At 50.0% G+C, this 20,188-nt stretch overlaps 1 protein-coding gene across 1 annotated transcript in view; it reads left to right on the top strand.

The window, feature by feature from the left end:
• The window catches only part of si:ch211-132f19.7 (adenylate cyclase type 8), a 46,161-nt gene that overhangs the window by 9,398 nt on the left and 16,575 nt on the right, over positions 1-20,188 (top strand). Inside the window, exons 3-5 of the mRNA XM_042326233.1 lie at positions 21-266; positions 4,829-5,057; positions 5,233-5,382. Of these exons, the coding sequence (XP_042182167.1) occupies positions 21-266; positions 4,829-5,057; positions 5,233-5,382 (625 nt within the window). The remainder of the gene's footprint in view (positions 1-20; positions 267-4,828; positions 5,058-5,232; positions 5,383-20,188) is intronic.

The raw sequence follows: 20,188 nt of genomic DNA, 5'->3' as shown, positions 1-20,188 counted from the left end.
GTGTGTGTGTGTGTGTGTAGGTCTCCCGACCTGGAGAAGTTGTACCAGCAGCATGCATCAAGCCAGAGGATAACCTCTCTGGTTTTCACTAATGTTATCGACATCATCACCAAACTACACATCCTGGGTCTGACCCTATGGGCGGGGCCTCAGAGCCTGGACACAGCCAATGGTTGGCTGGTCGGCCTGTTCATCGCTCTGGGGGCTGGACTCTGCGTGCTGGTGCTCTGTTCTAAGGGAATGATGTCATCGCCAGAGTGGTTAAGGTAAGACAGATCTTTAGGATGGTCATCTACTTGAGCATCGGGACCCCGATTTTATATTGTTCCAATTCCAGACATTCAGTTACATAGCATTGTTTAAATATTCCATGTTATGTTAATGAAGAGCCAACATGGCTGCCATAGAATGTTGTAGTGTCATGTTAATGAGGAGCCAACATGGCTGCCATAGAATGTTGTAGTGTCATATAAATGCATCATTTATAGCTCAATGTCCCTACACTCTAAATATATGAGTCTGTTGGGAATTCTTTTGAATGTTGGGAAAGTTAGATTTTGCAACCATGCTTTGTGTTCCTGTATGTATGTATGTTTGTATGTATGTATGTATGTATGTATGTATGTATGTATGTATGTATGTATGTATGTATGTATGTATGTGTGTGTGTGTGTATGTATGTATGTATGTATGTATGTATGTATGTATGTATGTGTGTGTGTGTGTGTGTGTGTGTGTATGTATGTATGTATGTATGTATGTATGTATGTATGTATGTATGTATGTATGTATGTATGTATGTATGTATGTATGCACGTATGTATGTATGTATGTATGCACGTACGTACTTACAGTGGGGCAAAAAAGTATTTAGTCAGCCACCAATTGTGCAAGTTCTCCCACTTAAAAATATGAGAGAGGCCTGTAATTTTCATCATAGGTACAGTACACTTCAACTATAACAGACAAAATGAGAAAAAAAATCCAGAAAATCACATTGTAGGATTTTAAATAATTTATTTGTATGTATGTATGTATGTATGTATGTATGTATGTATGTATGTATGTATGTATGTATGTATGTATGTATGTATGTATGTATGTATGTATGTATGTACATGGCTTGCGAAGTTTTTCAACCACCTTGGCATTTTATCCTATTTTGTTGCCTTATAACCTGGAATTAAAATTGATTTTTTTGGGGGGGTTTGTATCATTTGATTTACACAACATGCCTACTACTTTGAAGATGCTAAATATTTTTTATTGTGAAACAAACAACATATAAGACAAAAAAAACTGAACTTGAACGTGCATAACTATTCACCACCTCCCCCTCCCCCAAAGTCAATACTTTGTAGAGACACCTTTTGCAGAAATTACAGTTGCAAGTCTCTTGGGGTATGTCTCTATAATCTTGGCACATCTAGCCACTGAGATTTCTGCCCATCTTCAAGGCAAAACTGCTCCAGCTCCTTCAATTTTGATGGGTTCCGCTGGTATACAGCAATCTTTAAGTCATACCACAGATTCTCAATTGGATTGAGGTCTTGGCTTTGACTAGGCCATTCCAAGACATTTAAATGTTTCCCCTTAAACCACTCAAGTGTTGCTTTAGCAGTATGCTTGGGGTCATTATCCTGCTAAAAGGTGAACCTCCGTCCCAGTCTCAAATCTTTGGAAGACTGAAACAGGTTTCCCTAAAGAATTACCCTGTATTTAGCGCCATCCATCATTCCTTCAATTCTGACCAGTTTTCCAGTCCCTGCCAAAGAAAAACACCTTCCACAGCATGAAGCTGCCACCACCATGCTTCACTGTGGGGATGGTGTTTTCGGGGTGATGTGAGGTGTTGGGTTTGCACCAGACATAGCGTTTTCCTTGATGGGCAAAAAAATATATATATATATCATCTGACCAGAGTACCTTCTTCCATATGTTTGGGGAGTCTCCCACATGCCTTTTGGCGAACACTTTAAGCAATGGCTTTTTTTCAGGCCACTCTTTCGTAAAGCCCAGCTCTGTGGATTGTACGGCTTAAACTGATCCCATGGACAGATACTCTAATATCCGTTGTGGAGCTTTGCAGCCCCTTCAGGGTTATCTTTGGTCTCTTTGTTGCCTCTCTGATTAATGCCCTCCTTGCCTGGTCCGTGAGTTTTGGTGGGCAGTCCTCTCTTGGCAGGTTTGTTGAGGTGCTATATTCTTTCCATTTTTTAATAATGGATTGAAGACTGCTTTGTGGGATGTTCAAAGTTTCAGATATGTTTTTATAGCCCAACCCTGATCTGTACTTCTCCACAACTTTGTCCCTGACCTGTTTGGAGAGCTCATTGGTCTTTCTTGGTGGTGCCCCTTGCTTAGTGGTGTTGCAGACACTGGAGCCTTTCAGAACAGGTGTATTATATACTGAGATCATGTGACAGATCATGTGAAACTTAGATTGCACACAGGTGGACTTTATTTAACTAATAATATGACTTATGAAGGTAATTGGTTGCACCAGATCTTATTTAGGGGCTTCATAGCAAAAGGGCTGAATACATATGCACTTTTCCGTTTTACATTATTTATTTATTTTTAAATTTCTCTTCACCAATTTGGACTATTTTGTGTTTGTCCATTACATGAAATCCAAATAAAAATCCATTTAAATTACAGGTTGTAATGCAACAAAATAGAAAAAACGCCAAGGAGGATGAATACTTTTGCAAGGCACATGAAACGTCATAACCTTGATTTGGTCAATCAATGCATCAATGCATCCATCATAATTAAGATGTATTAAGTGTACCCTAGTGAAACGGCCTATGTTAAACACATACAGTTGAAGTTGGAAGACACCTGTGTCTTTATAACATAAACATCCCGCAGTGTTTGTGATTACACCCTGATGAAGACAGCTTTCGAAACGTTGGTAATTCAATTTTTTGCATCTGAGCTCCTAGAGTGTGCGGCTCTCTTTTATTCTTATTTGGAAGTTTACACCTTAGCCGAATACATTTAATCTCAGTTTTTCACAATTCCTGACATTTAATCCTAGTAAAAAAATATAGCAAACTAAAATACTATTTGGCCCTAAACAGAGAGTACACAGTGGCAGAATACCTGACCACTGTGACTGACCCAAACTTAAGGAAAGCTTTGACTATGTACAGACTCAGTGAGCATAGCCTTGCTATTGAGAAAGGTCGGCAATTTCTCAAATGGAATAGCCTTCATTTCTGTCAGAAGATTACATACACATACAAGATTACATTACATACACCTTAGCCAAATAGTTTTTCACAATTCCTGACATTTAATCCAAGTCAAAATTCCCGGTCTTAGGTCAGTTAGAATCCCCACTTTATTTTAAGAATGTGAAATGTCAGAATAATAGTAGAGAGAGTGATTTATTTCAGCTTTTATTTCTTTCATCACATTCCCAGTGGGTCAGAAGTTTACATACACTCAATTAGTATTTGGTAGCATTGCCTTTAAATTGTTTATCTTGGGTCAAACGTTTCAGGTGGCCTTCCACAAGCTTCCCACAATAAGTTGGGTGAGTTTTGGCCCATTCCTCCTGACAGAGCTGGTGTAACTGAGTCAGGTTTGTAGGCCTCCTTGCTCACACATGTTTTTTCAGTTCTGCCCACACATTTTCTATAGGATTGAGGTTTGGGCTTTGTGATGGCCACTCCAATACCTTGACTTTGTTGTCCTTAAGCCATTTTGCTATAACTTTGGAAGTATGTTTGGGGTCATTGCCCATTTGGAAGACCCATTTGCAACCAAGCTTTAACTTCCAAACTGATATCTTGAGATGTTGCTTCAATATATCCACATAATTTTCCTCCCTCATGATGCCATGTATTTTGTGAAGTGCACCAGTCCCTCCTGCAGCAAAGCACCCCCACAACATGATGCTACCACCCCCGTGCTTCACGGTTGGGATGGTGTTCTTCGGCTTGCAAACATAACGATGGTCATTATGGCAAAACTGTTGTATTTTTGTTTCATCAGACCAGAGGACATTTCTCCAAAAAGTACGATGTTTGTACCGTGGTCAAGCTTTTTTATGGCAGTTTTGGAGCAGGGGGTTTTTCCTTGCTGAGCGGCCTTTCGGGTTGTCGATATAGGACTCGTTTTACTGTGGATATGGTAACTTTTGTACCTGTTTTCTCCAGCATCTTCAGAAGGTCCTTTGCTGTTGTTCTGGGATTGACTTGCACTTTTCACACCAAAGTACTTTCATCTCTAGGAGACAGAATGTGTCTCCTCCCTGAGCAGTATGACGGCTTCTTGGTCCCATGGTGTTTATACTTGCATACTATTGTTTGTACAGATGAACGTGGTACCTTCAGGCGTTTGGAAATTGCTCCCAAGGATGAACCAGACTTGTGGAGGTCTACAACTTGTTTTCTGAGATCTTGGCTGATTTATTTTTATTTTCCCATGATTTCAAGCAGAGGCACTGAGTTTGAAGGTCGGCCTTGAAATACATCCACAGGTACACCTCAAATGATGTCAATTAGCCTAGCAGAAGCTTCTAAAGCATGACATCATTTTCTGGAATTTTCCAAGCTGTTTAAAGGCACAGTCAACTTAGTGTATATAAACTTCTAACCCACTGGAATTGTGATACAGTGATTTATAAGTGAAATAATCTGTCTGTAAACAATTGTTGGAAAAATTACTTGTGTCATGCACAAAGTAGATGTCCTAACCGACTTGCCAAAACTGTAGTTTGTTAACAAGAAATGTGTTGAGTTGTTGAAAAAACGAGTTTTAATGACTCCAACCTAAGTGTATGTTAACTTCTGACTTCAACCGTATATGGTCCTAGGTACATGGCTCTAGCCAGCTGGTTGTCCCAGACAGTGCAGGTGTTGGGTGGTGTTGTGGGGGGTTTGGAGAAGGACCAGGCCTGGTACGTCCTCTTCACGCTGTTCTCCACCTACACCCTCCTGCCCCTCCCCTTGCTCTGGTCCCTCTCCACCGGCCTGCTCACCGCTATGCTGCACCTCCTGGTGGAAACTGTTCACCACTACGACGACACCGCGCTCTACAGAAAGGTCAGAGGTCAACTTACACTCCCTTCCTGACTCTCTTTCATGCTTCTCCTCCTCCTCATCTTCCTCCTCATTTCCCTCTTACTCCTCCTCCTTTGTGTGTGTGTGTTTTGGTCTCAGGTGTGTTTAGTGTGTACTAACCGTGTGTGTGTGTGTGTGTGTGTGTGTGTGTGTGTAGGTTCTGGCGAAGGGCTTGTTGTACCTGGGTATGAACACAGCAGGGTTGTTCATCCACTACCTGTCAGACCACACACAGAGACAGGCCTTCCTGGAGACACGACGCTGCATTGAGGGACGAGTACGCCTGGAGAGGGAGAACCAGAGACAGGTAGAGACAGGTGGAGACAGGTAGAGACAGGTAGAGACAGGTAGAGACAGGTGGAGACAGGTGGAGACAGGTAGAGACAGGTGGAGAGAGACAGGTGGAGACAGGTGGAGACAGGTAGAGACAGGTGGAGACAGGTGGAGACAGGTAGAGACAGGTGGAGACAGGTGGAGACAGGTGAGACAGACAGGTGGAGACAGGTAGAGACAGGTAGAGACAGGTGGAGACAGGTGGAGACAGGTGGAGACAGAGACAGGTAGAGACAGGTGGAGAGGTGGAGACAGGTGGAGACAGGTGGAGAGAGACAGGTAGAGACAGGTAGAGACAGGTGGAGACAGAGACAGGTAGAGACAGGTGAGACAGGTGGAGACAGGTGGAGACAGGTGGAGACAGGTAGAGACAGGTGGAGACAGGTGGAGACAGGTAGAGACAGGTGGAGACAGGTGGAGACAGGTAGAGACAGGTAGAGACAGGTGGGTAGAGACAGGTGGAGACAGGTGGGAGACAGGTGGAGACAGGTGGAGACAGGTGGAGACAGGTAGAGACAGGTGGAGACAGGTGAGACAGGTAGAGACAGGTGGAGACAGGTGAGACAGGTAGAGACAGGTAGAGACAGGTGGAGACAGGTGGAGACAGGTAGAGAGACAGGTGGAGACAGGTGGAGACAGGTAGAGACAGGTAGAGACAGGTAGAGAGACAGGTGGAGACAGGTGGAGACAGAGAGACAGGTAGAGACAGGTGGAGACAGGTGGAGACAGGTGGAGACAGGTAGAGACAGAGACAGGTAGTGACAGGTAGAGAGGTGGAGACAGGTGGACAGGTAGAGACAGGTGGAGACAGGTGGAGACAGGTGGAGACAGGTGGAGACAGGTAGAGACAGGTAGAGACAGGTAGAGACAGGTGGAGACAGGTAGAGACAGGTAGAGACAGGTGGAGACAGGTGGAGACAGGTGGAGACAGGTGGAGACAGGTAGAGACAGGTGGAGACAGGTAGAGACAGGTAGAGACAGGTGGAGACAGGTAGAGACAGACAGGTGGAGACAGGTGGAGACAGGTGGAGACAGGAGACAGAGAGACAGGTAGAGAGACAGGTGGAGACAGGTAGAGACAGGTAGAGACAGGTGGAGAGAGACAGGTGGAGACAGGTGGAGACAGGTGGAGACAGGTGGAGACAGGTGGAGACAGGTAGAGACAGGTGGTGGAGACAGGTGGAGACAGGTAGAGACAGGTGGAGACAGGTGGAGACAGGTAGAGACAGGTAGAGACAGGTAGAGACAGGTAGAGACAGGTGGAGACAGGTGGAGACAGGTAGACAGACAGGTGGAGACAGGTGGAGACAGGTAGAGACAGGTGGAGACAGGTGGAGACAGGTGGTGGAGACAGGTAGAGACAGGTGGAGACAGGTGGAGACAGGTAGAGACAGGTGGAGACAGGAGACAGGTAGAGACAGGTGGAGACAGGTAGAGACAGGTGGAGACAGGTGGAGACAGGTGGGTGGAGACAGGTGGAGACAGGTGGAGACAGGTAGAGACAGACAGGTAGAGACAGGTAGAGACAGGTGGAGACAGGTGGACAGGTGAGACAGACACAGGTGGAGACAGGTAGAGACAGGTAGAGACAGGTGGAGACAGGACAGGTGGAGACAGGTGGAGACAGGTGGAGACAGGTGGAGACAGGTGAGAGACAGGTGGAGACAGGTGGAGACAGGTAGAGACAGGTGGAGACAGGTGGAGACAGGTAGAGACAGGTAGAGACAGGTGGAGACAGGTGGAGACAGGTAGAGACAGGTAGAGACAGGTAGAGACAGGTAGAGACAGGTGGAGACAGGTAGAGACAGGTAGAGACAGGTGGAGACAGGTAGAACAGGAGACAGGTAGGACAGGTGGAGACAGGTAGAGACAGAGTGGAGACAGGTAGAGACAGGTGGAGACAGGAGACAGGTAGAGACAGGTGGAGACAGGTGGAGACAGGTAGAGACAGGTAGAGACAGGTGGAGACAGGTAGAGACAGGTGGAGACAGGTGGAGACAGGTAGAGACAGGTGGAGACAGGTGGAGACAGGTGGAGACAGGTAGAGACAGAGAGACAGGTGGAGACAGGTGGGTGGAGAGACAGGTAGAGACAGGTAGAGACAGGTAGAGACAGGTGGAGACAGGTAGAGACAGGTAGAGACAGGTGAGACAGGTGGAGACAGGTAGGACAGGTGGAGACAGGTAGAGACAGGTAGAGACAGGTGGAGACAGGTGGAGACAGGTAGAGACAGGTAGAGACAGGTGGAGACAGGTGGAGACAGGAGAGACAGGTAGAGACAGGTGGAGACAGAGTGGAGACAGGTAGAGACAGGTAGAGACAGGTGGAGACAGGTGGTAGAGACAGGTAGAGACAGAGACAGGTGGAGACAGGTGGAGACAGGTAGAGACAGGTAGAGACAGGTGGAGACAGGTGGAGACAGGTAGAGACAGGTGGAGACAGGTGGAGACAGGTAGAGACAGGTAGAGACAGGTAGAGACAGGTAGAGACAGGTAGAGACAGGTGGAGACAGGTGGAGACAGGTAGAGACAGGTAGAGACAGGTGGAGACAGGTGGAGACAGGTAGAGACAGGTGGAGACAGGAGAGGTGGAGACAGGTGGAGACAGGTAGAGACAGGTGGAGACAGGTGGAGACAGGTAGAGACAGGTAGAGACAGGTGGAGACAGGTAGAGACACAGGTAGAGACAGGTGGAGACAGGTAGAGACAGGTAGAGACAGGTGGAGACAGGTAGAGACAGGTAGAGACAGGTAGAGACAGGTGGAGACAGGTAGAGACAGAGTAGAGACAGGTGGAGACAGGTGGAGACAGGTAGAGACAGGTGGAGACAGGTGGAGACAGGTGGAGACAGGTAGAGACAGGGTAGAGACAGACAGGTGGAGACAGGTGGAGACAGGTAGAGACAGGTAGGTGGAGACAGGTGGAGACAGGTGGACAGGTGGAGACAGGTGAGACAGAGACAGGTGGAGACAGGTGGAGACAGGTGGAGACAGGTAGAGACAGGTGGAGACAGGTGGAGACAGGTAGAGACAGGTGGAGACAGGTGGAGTAGAGACAGGTAGAGACAGGTGGAGACAGGTGGAGACAGGTGGAGACAGGTAGAGACAGGTAGAGACAGGTAGAGACAGGTGGAGACAGGTGGAGACAGGTGGAGACAGGTAGAGACAGGTAGAGACAGAGACAGGTGGAGACAGACAGGTGGGACAGGTAGAGACAGGTGGAGACAGGTGGAGACAGTAGAGACAGGTAGAGACAGGTAGAGAGACAGGTGGGTGGAACAGGTAGAACAGGTAGAGACAGGTGGAGACAGGTAGAGACAGGTGGAGACAGGTAGAGACAGGTGGAGACAGGTGGAGACAGGTAGAGACAGGTAGAGACAGGTAGAACAGAGTAGACAGGTAGAGACAGGTAGAGACAGGTAACAGAGACAGGTAGAGACAGGTAGAGACAGGTGGAGACAGGTAGAGACAGAGAGAGACAGGTAGAGACAGAGAACAGGTAGAGACAGAGTAGAACAGGTAGAGACAGGTGGAGACAGGTAGAGACAGACAGGTGGGAGACAGGTAGAGACAGGTAGAGACAGGTGGAGACAGGTAGAGACAGGTAGAGACAGACAGGTAGAGACAGGTAGAGACAGGTGGAACAGGTAGACAGGTAGAGACAGAGTAGAGACAGGTAGAACAGGTAGAGACAGGTGGAGACAGGTAGAGACAGGTGGAGACAGGTAGAGACAGGTGGAGACAGGTGGAGAACAGACAGGTGGGAACAGAGTAGACAGGTGGAGACAGGTAGAGACAGGTAGAGACAGGTGGGGAGACAGGTAGAGACAGGTGGAGAACAGGTGGAGACAGGTGGAACAGGTAGAGACAGGTAGAGACAGGTGGAGACAGAGTAGAGACAGGTGGAACAGAGTGGAGACAGGTGGAGACAGGTGGAGACAGGTAGAGACAGGTAGAGACAGGGTAGAGACAGGTGGAGACAGGTGGAGACAGGTAGAGACAGGTGGTGGAACAAGTAGACAGGTAGAGACAGGTGGAGACAGGTAGAGACAGAGTGGAGACAGGTGGAGACAGGTAGAGACAGGTAGACAGGTGGAGACAGGTGGAGACAGACAGGTGGAGAACAGAGACAGGTGGAGACAGGTGGAGACAGGTGGAGACAGGTAGAGACAGGTGGAGACAGGTGGAGACAGGTAGAGACAGGTGGAGACAGGTGGAGACAGGTGGAGAGAGACAGGTAGAACAGAGACAGGTAGAGACAGGTGGAGACAGGTAGAGACAGAGAGACAGGTGGAGACAGGTGGAGACAGGTAGAGACAGGTGGAGACAGGTAGAGACAGGTGGAGACAGGTAGAGACAGGTGGAGACAGGTGGAGACAGGTAGAGACAGGTGGAGACAGGTGGACAGACAGGTAGAGACAGGTGGAGACAGGTGGAGACAGGTGAGACAGAGTGGTGGACAGAGACAGGTAGAGACAGGTAGAACAGGTAGAACAGGTAGAGACAGGTGGAGACAGGTAGAGACAGGTAGAACAGGTGGAGACAGGTGGAACAGAGACAGGTAGAGACAGGTGGAGACAGGTAGAGACAGGTGAACAGAGTAGAGACAGGTGGAGACAGGTAGAGACAGGTGGAGACAGAGTGGAGACAGGTGGAACAGGTAGAGACAGGTGGAGACAGGTGGAGACAGGTGGAGACAGGTGGAGACAGGTAGAGACAGGTGGAGACAGATGGAGACAGGTGGAGACAGGTGGAGACAGATGGAGACAGAGTAGAGACAGGTGGAACAGGTAGAGACAGGTGGAGACAGGTGGAGACAGGTAGAGACAGGTGGAGACAGGTAGAGACAGGTGGAGACAGGTAGAGACAGGTAGAACAGGTAGAACAGAGTAGAACAGGTAGAACAGGTGGAGAACAGGTAGAGACAGGTAAGACAGAGTAGAACAGAGTAGAGTAGAACAGGTGGAGACAGGTAGAACAGGTAGAACAGGTGGAGACACAGAGGTAGAGACAGGTAGAACAGAGTAGAACAGAGTAGAGACAGGTAGAGACAGAGTAGAGACAGAGTGGAACAGGTGGGACAGGTAGAGACAGGTAGAGACAGGTAGAGACAGGTGGAACAGGTAGAGACAGGTAGAACAGGTAGAGACAGGTAGAGACAGGTGGAGACAGGTGGAACAGGTAGACAGAGTGGAGACAGGTAGAGACAGAGTAGAGACAGGTGGAGACAGGTGGAGACAGGTGGAGACAGGTGGAGACAGGTGGAGACAGGTGGAGACAGGTAGAGACAGGTAGAGACAGGTGGAGACAGGTGGAGACAGGTAGAGACAGGTGGAGACAGGTAGAGACAGGTAGGGACAGGTGGAGACAGAGTGGAGACAAGTGGAGACAGAGTAGAGACAGGTAGAACAGGTAGAGACAGAGTAGAACAGGTGGAACAGGTAGAGACAGGTAGAACAGGTAGAACAGAGTGGGGAACAGAGTGGAACAGAGTAGAACAGGTGGAGAACAGAGTGGGGACAGGTAGAGACAGAGTAGAACAGAGTGGAACAGGTGAGACAGGTGGAGACAGAGTAGAGACAGGTGGAACAGGTGGAACAGGTAGAGACAGGTGGAGACAGAGTAGAGACAGAGTAGAACAGGTAGAGACAGGTAGGGAACAGGTAGAGACAGAGTAGAGACAGGTGGAGACAGAGTAGAACAGAGTGGAGACAGGTGGAACAGTGGAACAGGTAGAGACAGGTGGAGACAGAGTAGAGACAGTGAGACAGGTGGAGACAGAGTAGAACAGGTAGAGACAGGTGGAGACAGAGTAGAGACAGGTAGAACAGAGTAGAGACAGGTGGAGACAGGTAGAGACAGGTGGAGACAGGTGGAGACAGGTGGAGACAGGTAGAGACAGGTGGAACAGGTGGAGACAGGTAGAACAGACAGGTAGAACAGGTGGAGACAGAGTGGAGACAGGTGGAGACAGGTGAGACAGATGGAACAGGTAGAGACAGGTGGAACAGAGTAGAGACAGAGTAGAGACAGGTGGAGACAGTTAGAGACAGGTGGAGACAGGTAGAACAGAGTAGAGACAGGTAGAGACAGAGTGGAGACAGAGTGGAACAGGTGGAGACAGGTAGAGACAGGTAGAGACAGAGTAGAACAGAGTGGAACAGGTGACAACAGGTAGAACAGAGTGGGACAGAGTAGAACAGGTGGAGAACAGAGTGGAGACAGGTAGAACAAGTAAAAGACAGGTAGAGACAGAGTGGAACAGAGTAGAGACAGAGTGGAGACAGGTAGAGACAGGTGGAACAGAGTAGAACAGGTGGAGACAGGTGGAGACAGGTAGAGACAGGTGGAGACAGAGTAGAGACAGGTAGAGACAGGTAGAGACAGGTGGGAGACAGAGTAGAGACAGGTAGAGACAGAGTAGAGACAGGTGGAACAGGTAGAGACAGGTAGAGACAGGTGGAGACAGAGTAGAGACAGGTAGAGACAGGTGGAACAGGTAGAGACAGGTAGAGACAGGTGGAGACAGGTGGAGACAGGTAGAGACAGGTGGAGACAGGTGGGGAGACAGAGTGGAGACAGGTGGAGACAGGTGGAGACAGGTAGAGACAGAGTAGAGACAGGTAGAACAGAGTAGAACAAGTGGAACAGAGTAGAACAGAGTGGAACAGGTAAGAACAGAGTAGAACAGGTAGAACAGAGTAGAACAGGTGGAGACAGGTAGAACAAGTAGAACAGAGTAGAACAGACAGGTAGAACAGGTAGAACAGGTAAGAACAGAGTGGAACAGAGTAGAACAGAGTAGAACAAAATGGAACAGGTAGAACAAGTAAGACAGGTGAACAGAGTAGAACAGGTAGAACAAGTGGAGACAGGTGGAACAGGTAGAGACAGGTAGAGACAGGTGGAACAGGTAGAACAGGTGAGACAGGTGGAGACAGGTGGAGACAGGTAGAGACAGGTGGAGACAGAGTGAACAGGTAGAACAGGTAGAGACAGAGTAGAACAGAGTAGAGACAGGTGAACAGGTAGAGACAGGTGGAGACAGGTGGAACAGGTAGAACAGGTAGAACAGAGTAGAACAGGTAGAGAGTACAGAGTAGAACAGGTAGTAGAACAGAGACAGGTGAACAGGTGAGACAGAGTAGAACAGGTAGAGACAGAGTGGGAGTGGGACAGGTAGAACAGAGTGGAGACAGAGTAGAACAAGTAGACAGAGTGAACAGAGTGGGACAGAGTAGAACAGGTAGAACAGGTGGAACAAGTAGGGACAGGTGGAACAAGTGGGAACAGAGTAGAGACAGAGTAGAGACAGGTAAGAACAGAGTAGAACAGAGTAGAACAGAGTAGAACAGGTAGAGACAGGTAGAGACAGGTGGAGACAGAGTAGAACAGAGTAGAGACAAGTGGAGACAGGTGGAACAGGTGGAACAGGTGGAGACAGGTGGAGAACAGAGTAGAGACAGGTGGAACAGGTGGAACAGAGTAGAACAAGTAGAACAGAGTAGAACAGAGTAGAGACAGGTAGAACAGGTGGAGACAGGTGGAGACAGGTAGAGACAGGTAGAGACAGGTGGAGACAGGTAGAGACAGGTAGAGACAGGTGGAGACAGGTGGAGACAGGTGGAGACAGGTAGAGACAGGTGGAGACAGGTGGAGACAGGTAGAGACAGGTAGAACAGAGTAGAACAGAGTGGAGACAGAGTAGAACAGGTGAACAGAGTAGAACAGGTGGAACAGAGTAGAACAGGTAGAGACAGAGTAGAGACAGGTAGAACAGGTAGAACAGGTAGAACAGGTGGGAACAGTGGAGAACAGGTAGAGACAGGTAGAACAGATGGAGACAGGTGGAACAGAGTAGAGACAGGTGGAACAGGTAGAGACAGGTGGAGACAGGTGGAACAGGTAGAACAGTAGAGACAGGTAGAGACAGGTGGAACAGGTGGAGACAGAGTAGAGACAGGTAGAGACAGGTAGAACAGGTGGAACAGAGTAGAACAGAGTAGAGACAGGTGGAGAACAGGTAGAGACAGGTAGAGACAGAGACAGGTAGAACAGGTAGAACAGAGTAGAACAGAGTGGGAACAGAGTGGAACAGGTAGAACAGGTAGAGAACAGGTAAGACAGAGTAGAACAGGTGGAGAACAGAGTAGAACAAGTAGAACAGGTAGAACAGAGTAGAACAGGTAGAACAGAGTGGGAACAGGTAGAACAGAGTAGAACAGAGTAGAACAGGTAGAACAGAGTGGGAACAGGTAGAACAGAGTAGAACAGGTAGAACAGAGTGGAGACAGAGTAGAACAGAGTAGAACAGAGTGGAGAACAGAGTAGAACAGAGTAGAGACAGAGTGGAACAGAGTAGAACAGAGTAGAACAGAGTAGAACAGAGTGGTAGAACAGGTGGAACAGAGTAGGAGTAGAACAGAGTAGAACAAGTAGAGACAGGTAGAACAGAGTAGAGACAGGTAGAACAGAGTAGAACAGAGTAGAACAAGTAGAACAGAGTAGAACAGAGTAGAACAGAGTGGAGACAGAGTGGAACAGAGTAGAGACAGGTAGAGACAGGTGGAACAGGTAGAACAGAGTGGGACAGAGTAGAACAGAGTGGAACAGGTAGAACAGGTACAGGTAGAGACAGGTAGGAACAGAGTAGGAACAGGTAGACAGGTAGAACAGAGTAGAACAGGTAGAACAGGTAAGAACAGAGTGGAACAGAGTAGAGACAGGTAGAACAGGTAGAACAGAGTAGAACAGGTAGAACAGGTGGGAGAACAGAGTAGAACACAGAGTAGTAGAACAGAGTGGAGACAGGTGGAACAGGTGGGAGACAGGTAGACAGAGTAGAGACAGGTGAACAGGTAGAGACAGAGTGGGAACAGGTGACAGGTGGGACAGGTAGAACAGGTAGAACAGGTGGGGAACAGAGTGGTGACAGGTGGAACAGAGTAGAGACAGAGTGGGAACAGAGTAGAACAGGTAGAACAGGTAGAACAGAGTGGAACAGGTAGAACAGGTAGAACAGGTAGAACAGGTGGGAACAGAGTAGAGACAGGTAGAACAGAGTGGAGACAGGTAGAACAGGTAGAACAGAGTAGAACAGAGTGGGAACAGAGTAGAACAGGTGTGGAACAGGTAGAACAGAGTGGAACAGGTAGAACAGAGTAGAGACAGGTGGAACAGAGTGGAACAGAGTAGAACAGAGTAGAGACAGGTAGAGAACAGGTAGAACAGGTAGAACAGAGTAGAACAGAGTAGAACAGAGTAGAACAGAGTAGAACAGGTAGAACAGAGTAGAACAGAGTAGGAGTAGAACAGAGTAGAACAGAGTAGAAGAACAGGTGAACAGGTAGAACAGAGTAGAACAGAGTACAGAGTAGAACAGAGTAGAGACAGGTAGGGACAGAGTAGAGACAGAGTAGAGACAGGTAGAGACAGAGTAGAGACAGAGTGGAGACAGGTAGAACAGGTAGAACAGGTAGAACAGAGTAGAGACAGGTGGAACAGAGTAGAGACAGAGTAGAACAGAGTAGAGACAGGTAGAACAGAGTGGAACAGAGTAGAACAGAGTAGAACAGGTAGAACAGGTAGAGACAGGTAGAACAGAGTAGAGACAGGTGGAACAGAGTAGGAACAGGTGGAGACAGGTAGAGACAGGTAGAACAGGTGGAACAGGTGGAACAGAGTAGAGACAGGTGGAACAGAGTAGAGACAGGTGGAACAGAACAGGTGGAACAGAGTAGAACAGGTGGAACAGAGTGAACAGGTGGAACAGAGACAGAGTGAACAGGTGGAACAGGTGGAGACAGGTAGAGACAGGTAGAACAGAGTGGAGACAGGTAGAGACAGAGTGGAACAGGTGGAACAGAGTGGAGACAGGTAGAGACAGAGTGGAGACAGGTGGAGACAGGTGGAGACAGGTGGAGACAGGTAGAGACAGGTGGAGACAGGTAGAGACAGGTGGAACAGGTGGTAGAGACAGGTGGAGACAGGTGGAGACAGACAGTGGAGACAGAGTGGAGACAGGTGGAGACAGAGTGGAACAGGTAGAGACAGGTAGAGACAGGTAGAGACAGGTAGAACAGAGTAGAGACAGGTGGAACAGGTAGAGACAGGTAGAGACAGGTGGAGACAGGTGGAGACAGGTGGAGTAGAGACAGAACAGGTAGAACAGGTAGAGACAGGTAGAGACAGGTAGAGACAGGTGGAGAACAGAGTAGAGACAGGTAGAACAGAGTAGAGACAGGTGGAGACAGAGTAGAGACAGGTAGAGACAGGTAGAGACAGGTGAGAGACAGGTAGAACAGGTAGAGACAGAGTGGAACAGAGTGGAGACAGGTGGAGACAGAGTAGAGACAGGTGGAGACAGGTAGAGACAGGTAGAGACAGGTGGAGACAGGTAGAGACAGGTAGAGACAGGTGGAGACAGGTGGAGACAGGTAGAGACAGGTGGAGACAGGTGGAGACAGGTGGAGACAGGTGGAGACAGGTAGAGACAGGTGGAGACAGGTGGAGACAGGTGGAGACAGGTGGAGACAGGTAGAGACAGAGTGGAGACAGGTGGAGACAGGTAGAGACAGGTGGAGTGGAGACAGGTGGAGACAGGTGGAGACAGGTAGAGACAGGTGGAGACAGGTAGAGACAGGTAGAGACAGGTGGAGAGACAGGTGGAGACAGGTGGAGAGACAGGTGGAGACAGGTGGAGACAGGTGGAGACAGGTAGAGACAGGTGGAGACAGGTGGAGACAGGTGGAGACAGGTAGAGACAGGTGGAGACAGGTAGTGGAGACAGGTAGAGACAGGTGGACAGTGGAGACAGGTGGAGACAGGTGGAGACAGGTAGAACAGGTAGAGACAGAGTAGAGACAGGTAGACAGGTAGAGACAGGTGGAGACAGGTAGAGACAGGTGGAGACAGGTGGAGACAGGTGGAGACAGGTGGAGACAGGTGAGACAGGTGGAGACAGGTAGAGACAGGTGGAGACAGGTAGAGACAGGTGGAGAGACAGGTGGAGACAGGTGGAGACAGGTAGAGACAGGTGGAGACAGGTGGAGACAGGTGGAACAGGTAGTAGAGACAGGTGGAGACAGGTAGAGACAGGTGGAGACAGGTAGAGACAGGTGGAGACAGGTGGAGACAGGTAGAGACAGAGTGGAGACAGGTGGAGACAGGTAGAGACAGGTGGAGACAGGTGGACAGGTAGAACAGGTGGAACAGGTGGAGACAGGTGGAGACAGGTAGAGACAGGTGGAACAGGTAGAGACAGGTAGAGACAGGTGGAGAAGGTAGACAGGTAGACAGAGTAGAGACAGGTGGAGACAGGTGGAACAGGTGAACAGGTAGAGACAGGTGGAGACAGGTGGAGAGTGGAGACAGGTGGAGACAGGTAGAGACAGGTAGAGACAGGTAGAGACAGGTGGAGACAGGTAGAGACAGGTAGTGGAACAGGTAGAGACAGGTGGAGACAGGTGGAGACAGGTGGAGACAGGTGGAGACAGAGTGAGACAGGTGGACAGGTAGAGACAGGTGGAGACAGGTGGAGACAGGTAGAGACAGGTGGAGACAGGTGGAGACAGGTGGAGACAGGTAGTAGAGACAGGTGGGTAGAGACAGGTGGAGACAGGTGGAGACAGGTGGTGGAGACAGGTGGAGACAGAGTGGAGACAGGTGGAGACAGGTAGAGACAGGTAGAGACAGAGTAGAGACAGGTAGAGACAGAGTAGAGACAGGTGGAGACAGGAGACAGGTAGAGACAGGTGGAGACAGGTAGAGACAGGTAGAGACAGGTAGAGACAGGTGGAGACAGGTGGAGACAGGTAGAGACAGGTGGAGACAGGTGGAGACAGGTGGAGACAGGTGGAGACAGGTGGAGACAGGTGGAGACAGGTGGAGACAGGTGGAGACAGGTGGAGACAGAGTGGAGACAGGTGGAGAGACAGGTAGAGACAGGTGGAGACAGAGTGGAGACAGAGTAGAGACAGGTGGAGACAGGTAGAGACAGGTGGAGACAGGTGGAGACAGGTGAGACAGGTGGAGACAGGTGGAGACAGGTAGAGACAGGTGGAGACAGGTAGAGACAGGTGGAACAGGTGGAGACAGGTAGAGACAGAGACAGGTAGAGACAGGTAGAGACAGGTGGAGAGACAGGTAGAGACAGGTGGAGACAGGTGGAGACAGTAGAGACAGGTAGAGACAGAGTGGAGACAGGTGGAGACAGGTGGAGGTGGACAGGTAGAGACAGGTGGAGACAGGTAGAGACAGGTGGAGACAGGTAGACAGACAGGTGGAGACAGGTAGAGACAGGTGGAGACAGGTGGAGACAGGTGGAGACAGGTAGAGACAGGTAGAACAGGTGGAGACAGGTGGAACAGGTGGAGACAGGTGGAGACAGGTGGAGACAGGTAGAGACAGGTAGAGACAGAGTAGAGACAGGTAGAGACAGGTGATAGTAGAGACAGGTAGAGACAGGTGGAGACAGGTGGAGACAGGTGGACAGGTGGAGACAGGTGGAGACAGGTAGTAGACAGACAGGTAGAGACAGAGTAGAGACAGGTGGAGACAGGTGGAGACAGGTGGAGACAGGTGGAGACAGGTAGAGACAGGTGGAGACAGGTGGAGACAGGTGGAGACAGGTGGAGACAGGTGGAGACAGGTAGAGACAGAGACAGGTGGAGACAGGTGGAGACAGGTAGAGACAGGTAGAGACAGGTAGAGACAGGAGTGGAGACAGGTGGAGAGACAGGTGGAGACAGGTGGAGACAGGTAGAGACAGGTGGAGACAGGTGGAGACAGGTGGAGACAGGTGGAGACAGAGTGACAGACAGTAGAGACAGGTGGAGACAGGTGGAGACAGGTAGAGACAGGTGGAGGAGAGACAGGTGGAGACAGGTGGAGACAGGTGGAGACAGGTAGAGACAGGTGGAGACAGGTGGAGACAGGTGGAGACAGGTGGAGACAGGTAGAGACAGGTGGAGACAGGTGGAGACAGGTGGAGACAGGTGGAGACAGGTGGAGACAGGTAGAGACAGGTGGAGACAGGTGGAGACAGGTGGTGACAGGTGGAGACAGGTAGAGACAGGTGGAGACAGGTAGAGACAGGTGGAGACAGGTGGAGACAGGTGGAGACAGGTGAGACAGGTGGAGACAGGTGAGACAGGTGAGACAGAGACAGGTAGAGACAGGTGGAGACAGGTGGAGACAGGTGGAGACAGGTGGAGACAGGTAGAGACAGGTGGAGACAGGTAGAGACAGGTGGAGACAGGTGGAGACAGGTGGTGGAGACAGGTGGACAGGTGGAGACAGGTGAGACAGGTGAGACAGGTAGAGACAGGTAGAGACAGGTGGAGACAGGTAGAACAGAGACAGGTGAGACAGAGACAGGTGGAGACAGGTGGAGACAGGTGGAGACAGGTAGAGACAGGTAGACAGACAGGTGGAGACAGGTGGAGACAGGTAGAGACAGGTGGAGACAGGTGGAGACAGGTGGAGACAGGTGGAGACAGGTAGAGACAGGTGGAGACAGGTAGAGACAGGTGGAGACAGGTGGAGACAGGTGGAGACAGGTAGAGACAGGTGGAGACAGGTGGAGACAGGTGGAGACAGGTGGAGACAGGTAGAGACAGGTGGAGACAGGTGGAGACAGGTGGAGACAGGTGGAGACAGGTGGAGACAGGTGGAGACAGGTGGAGACAGGTGGAGACAGTAGAGACAGGTGGAGACAGGTAGAGACAGGTGGAGACAGGTGGAGACAGGTGGAGACAGGTAGAGACAGGTGGAGACAGGTGGAGACAGGTGGAGACAGGTAGAGACAGGTGGAGACAGGTGGAGACAGGTAGAGACAGGTGGAGACAGGTAGAGACAGGTGGAGACAGGTAGAGACAGGTGGAGACAGGTGGAGACAGGTAGAGACAGGTGGAGACAGGTGGAGACAGGTGGAGACAGGTGGAGGAGACAGGTGGAGACAGGTGGAGACAGGTGGAGACAGGTGGAGACAGGTGGAGACAGGTGGAGACAGGTGGAGACAGGTGGAGACAGGTAGAGACAGGTAGAGACAGGTGGAGACAGGTAGAGACAGGTGGAGACAGGTAGAGACAGGTGGAGACAGGTGGAGACAGGTGGAGACAGGTGGAGACAGGTGAGACAGGTAGAGACAGGTGGAGACAGGTGGAGACAGGTGGAGACAGGTGGAGACAGGTGGAGACAGGTAGAGACAGGTGGAGACAGGTAGAGACAGGTGGAGACAGGTAGAGACAGGTGGAGACAGGTGGAGTGGAGACAGGTGGAGACAGGTAGAGACAGGTGGAGACAGGTAGAGACAGGTGGAGACAGGTGGAGACAGGTGGAGACAGGTAGAGACAGGTGGAGACAGGTGGAAACAGGCACAGGTAGAGACAGGTGGAGACAGGTAGAGACAGGTGGAGACAGGTGGAGACAGGTAGAGACAGGTGGAGACAGGTGGAGACAGGTGGAGACAGGTAGAGACAGGTGGAGACAGACAGGTAGAGACAGGTGGAGACAGGTGGAGACAGGTAGGAGACAGGTGGAGACAGGTGGAGACAGGTGGAGACAGGTGGAGACAGGTGGAGACAGGTAGAGACAGGTGGAGACAGGTAGAGACAGGTGGAGACAGGTAGAGACAGGTGGAGACAGGTGGAGACAGGTGGAGACAGGTGGAGACAGGTGGAGACAGGTGGAGAGACAGGTGGAGACAGGTAGAGACAGGTGGAGACAGGTGGAGACAGGTGGAGACAGGTGGAGACAGGTGGAGACAGGTGGAGACAGGTAG

This window comes from Oncorhynchus tshawytscha, linkage group LG08 (genome assembly GCF_018296145.1).
Source record: "Oncorhynchus tshawytscha isolate Ot180627B linkage group LG08, Otsh_v2.0, whole genome shotgun sequence".
Classification (NCBI taxonomy): domain Eukaryota; kingdom Metazoa; phylum Chordata; class Actinopteri; order Salmoniformes; family Salmonidae; genus Oncorhynchus; species Oncorhynchus tshawytscha.
This window is presented reverse-complemented; position numbering and strand designations above follow the sequence as displayed.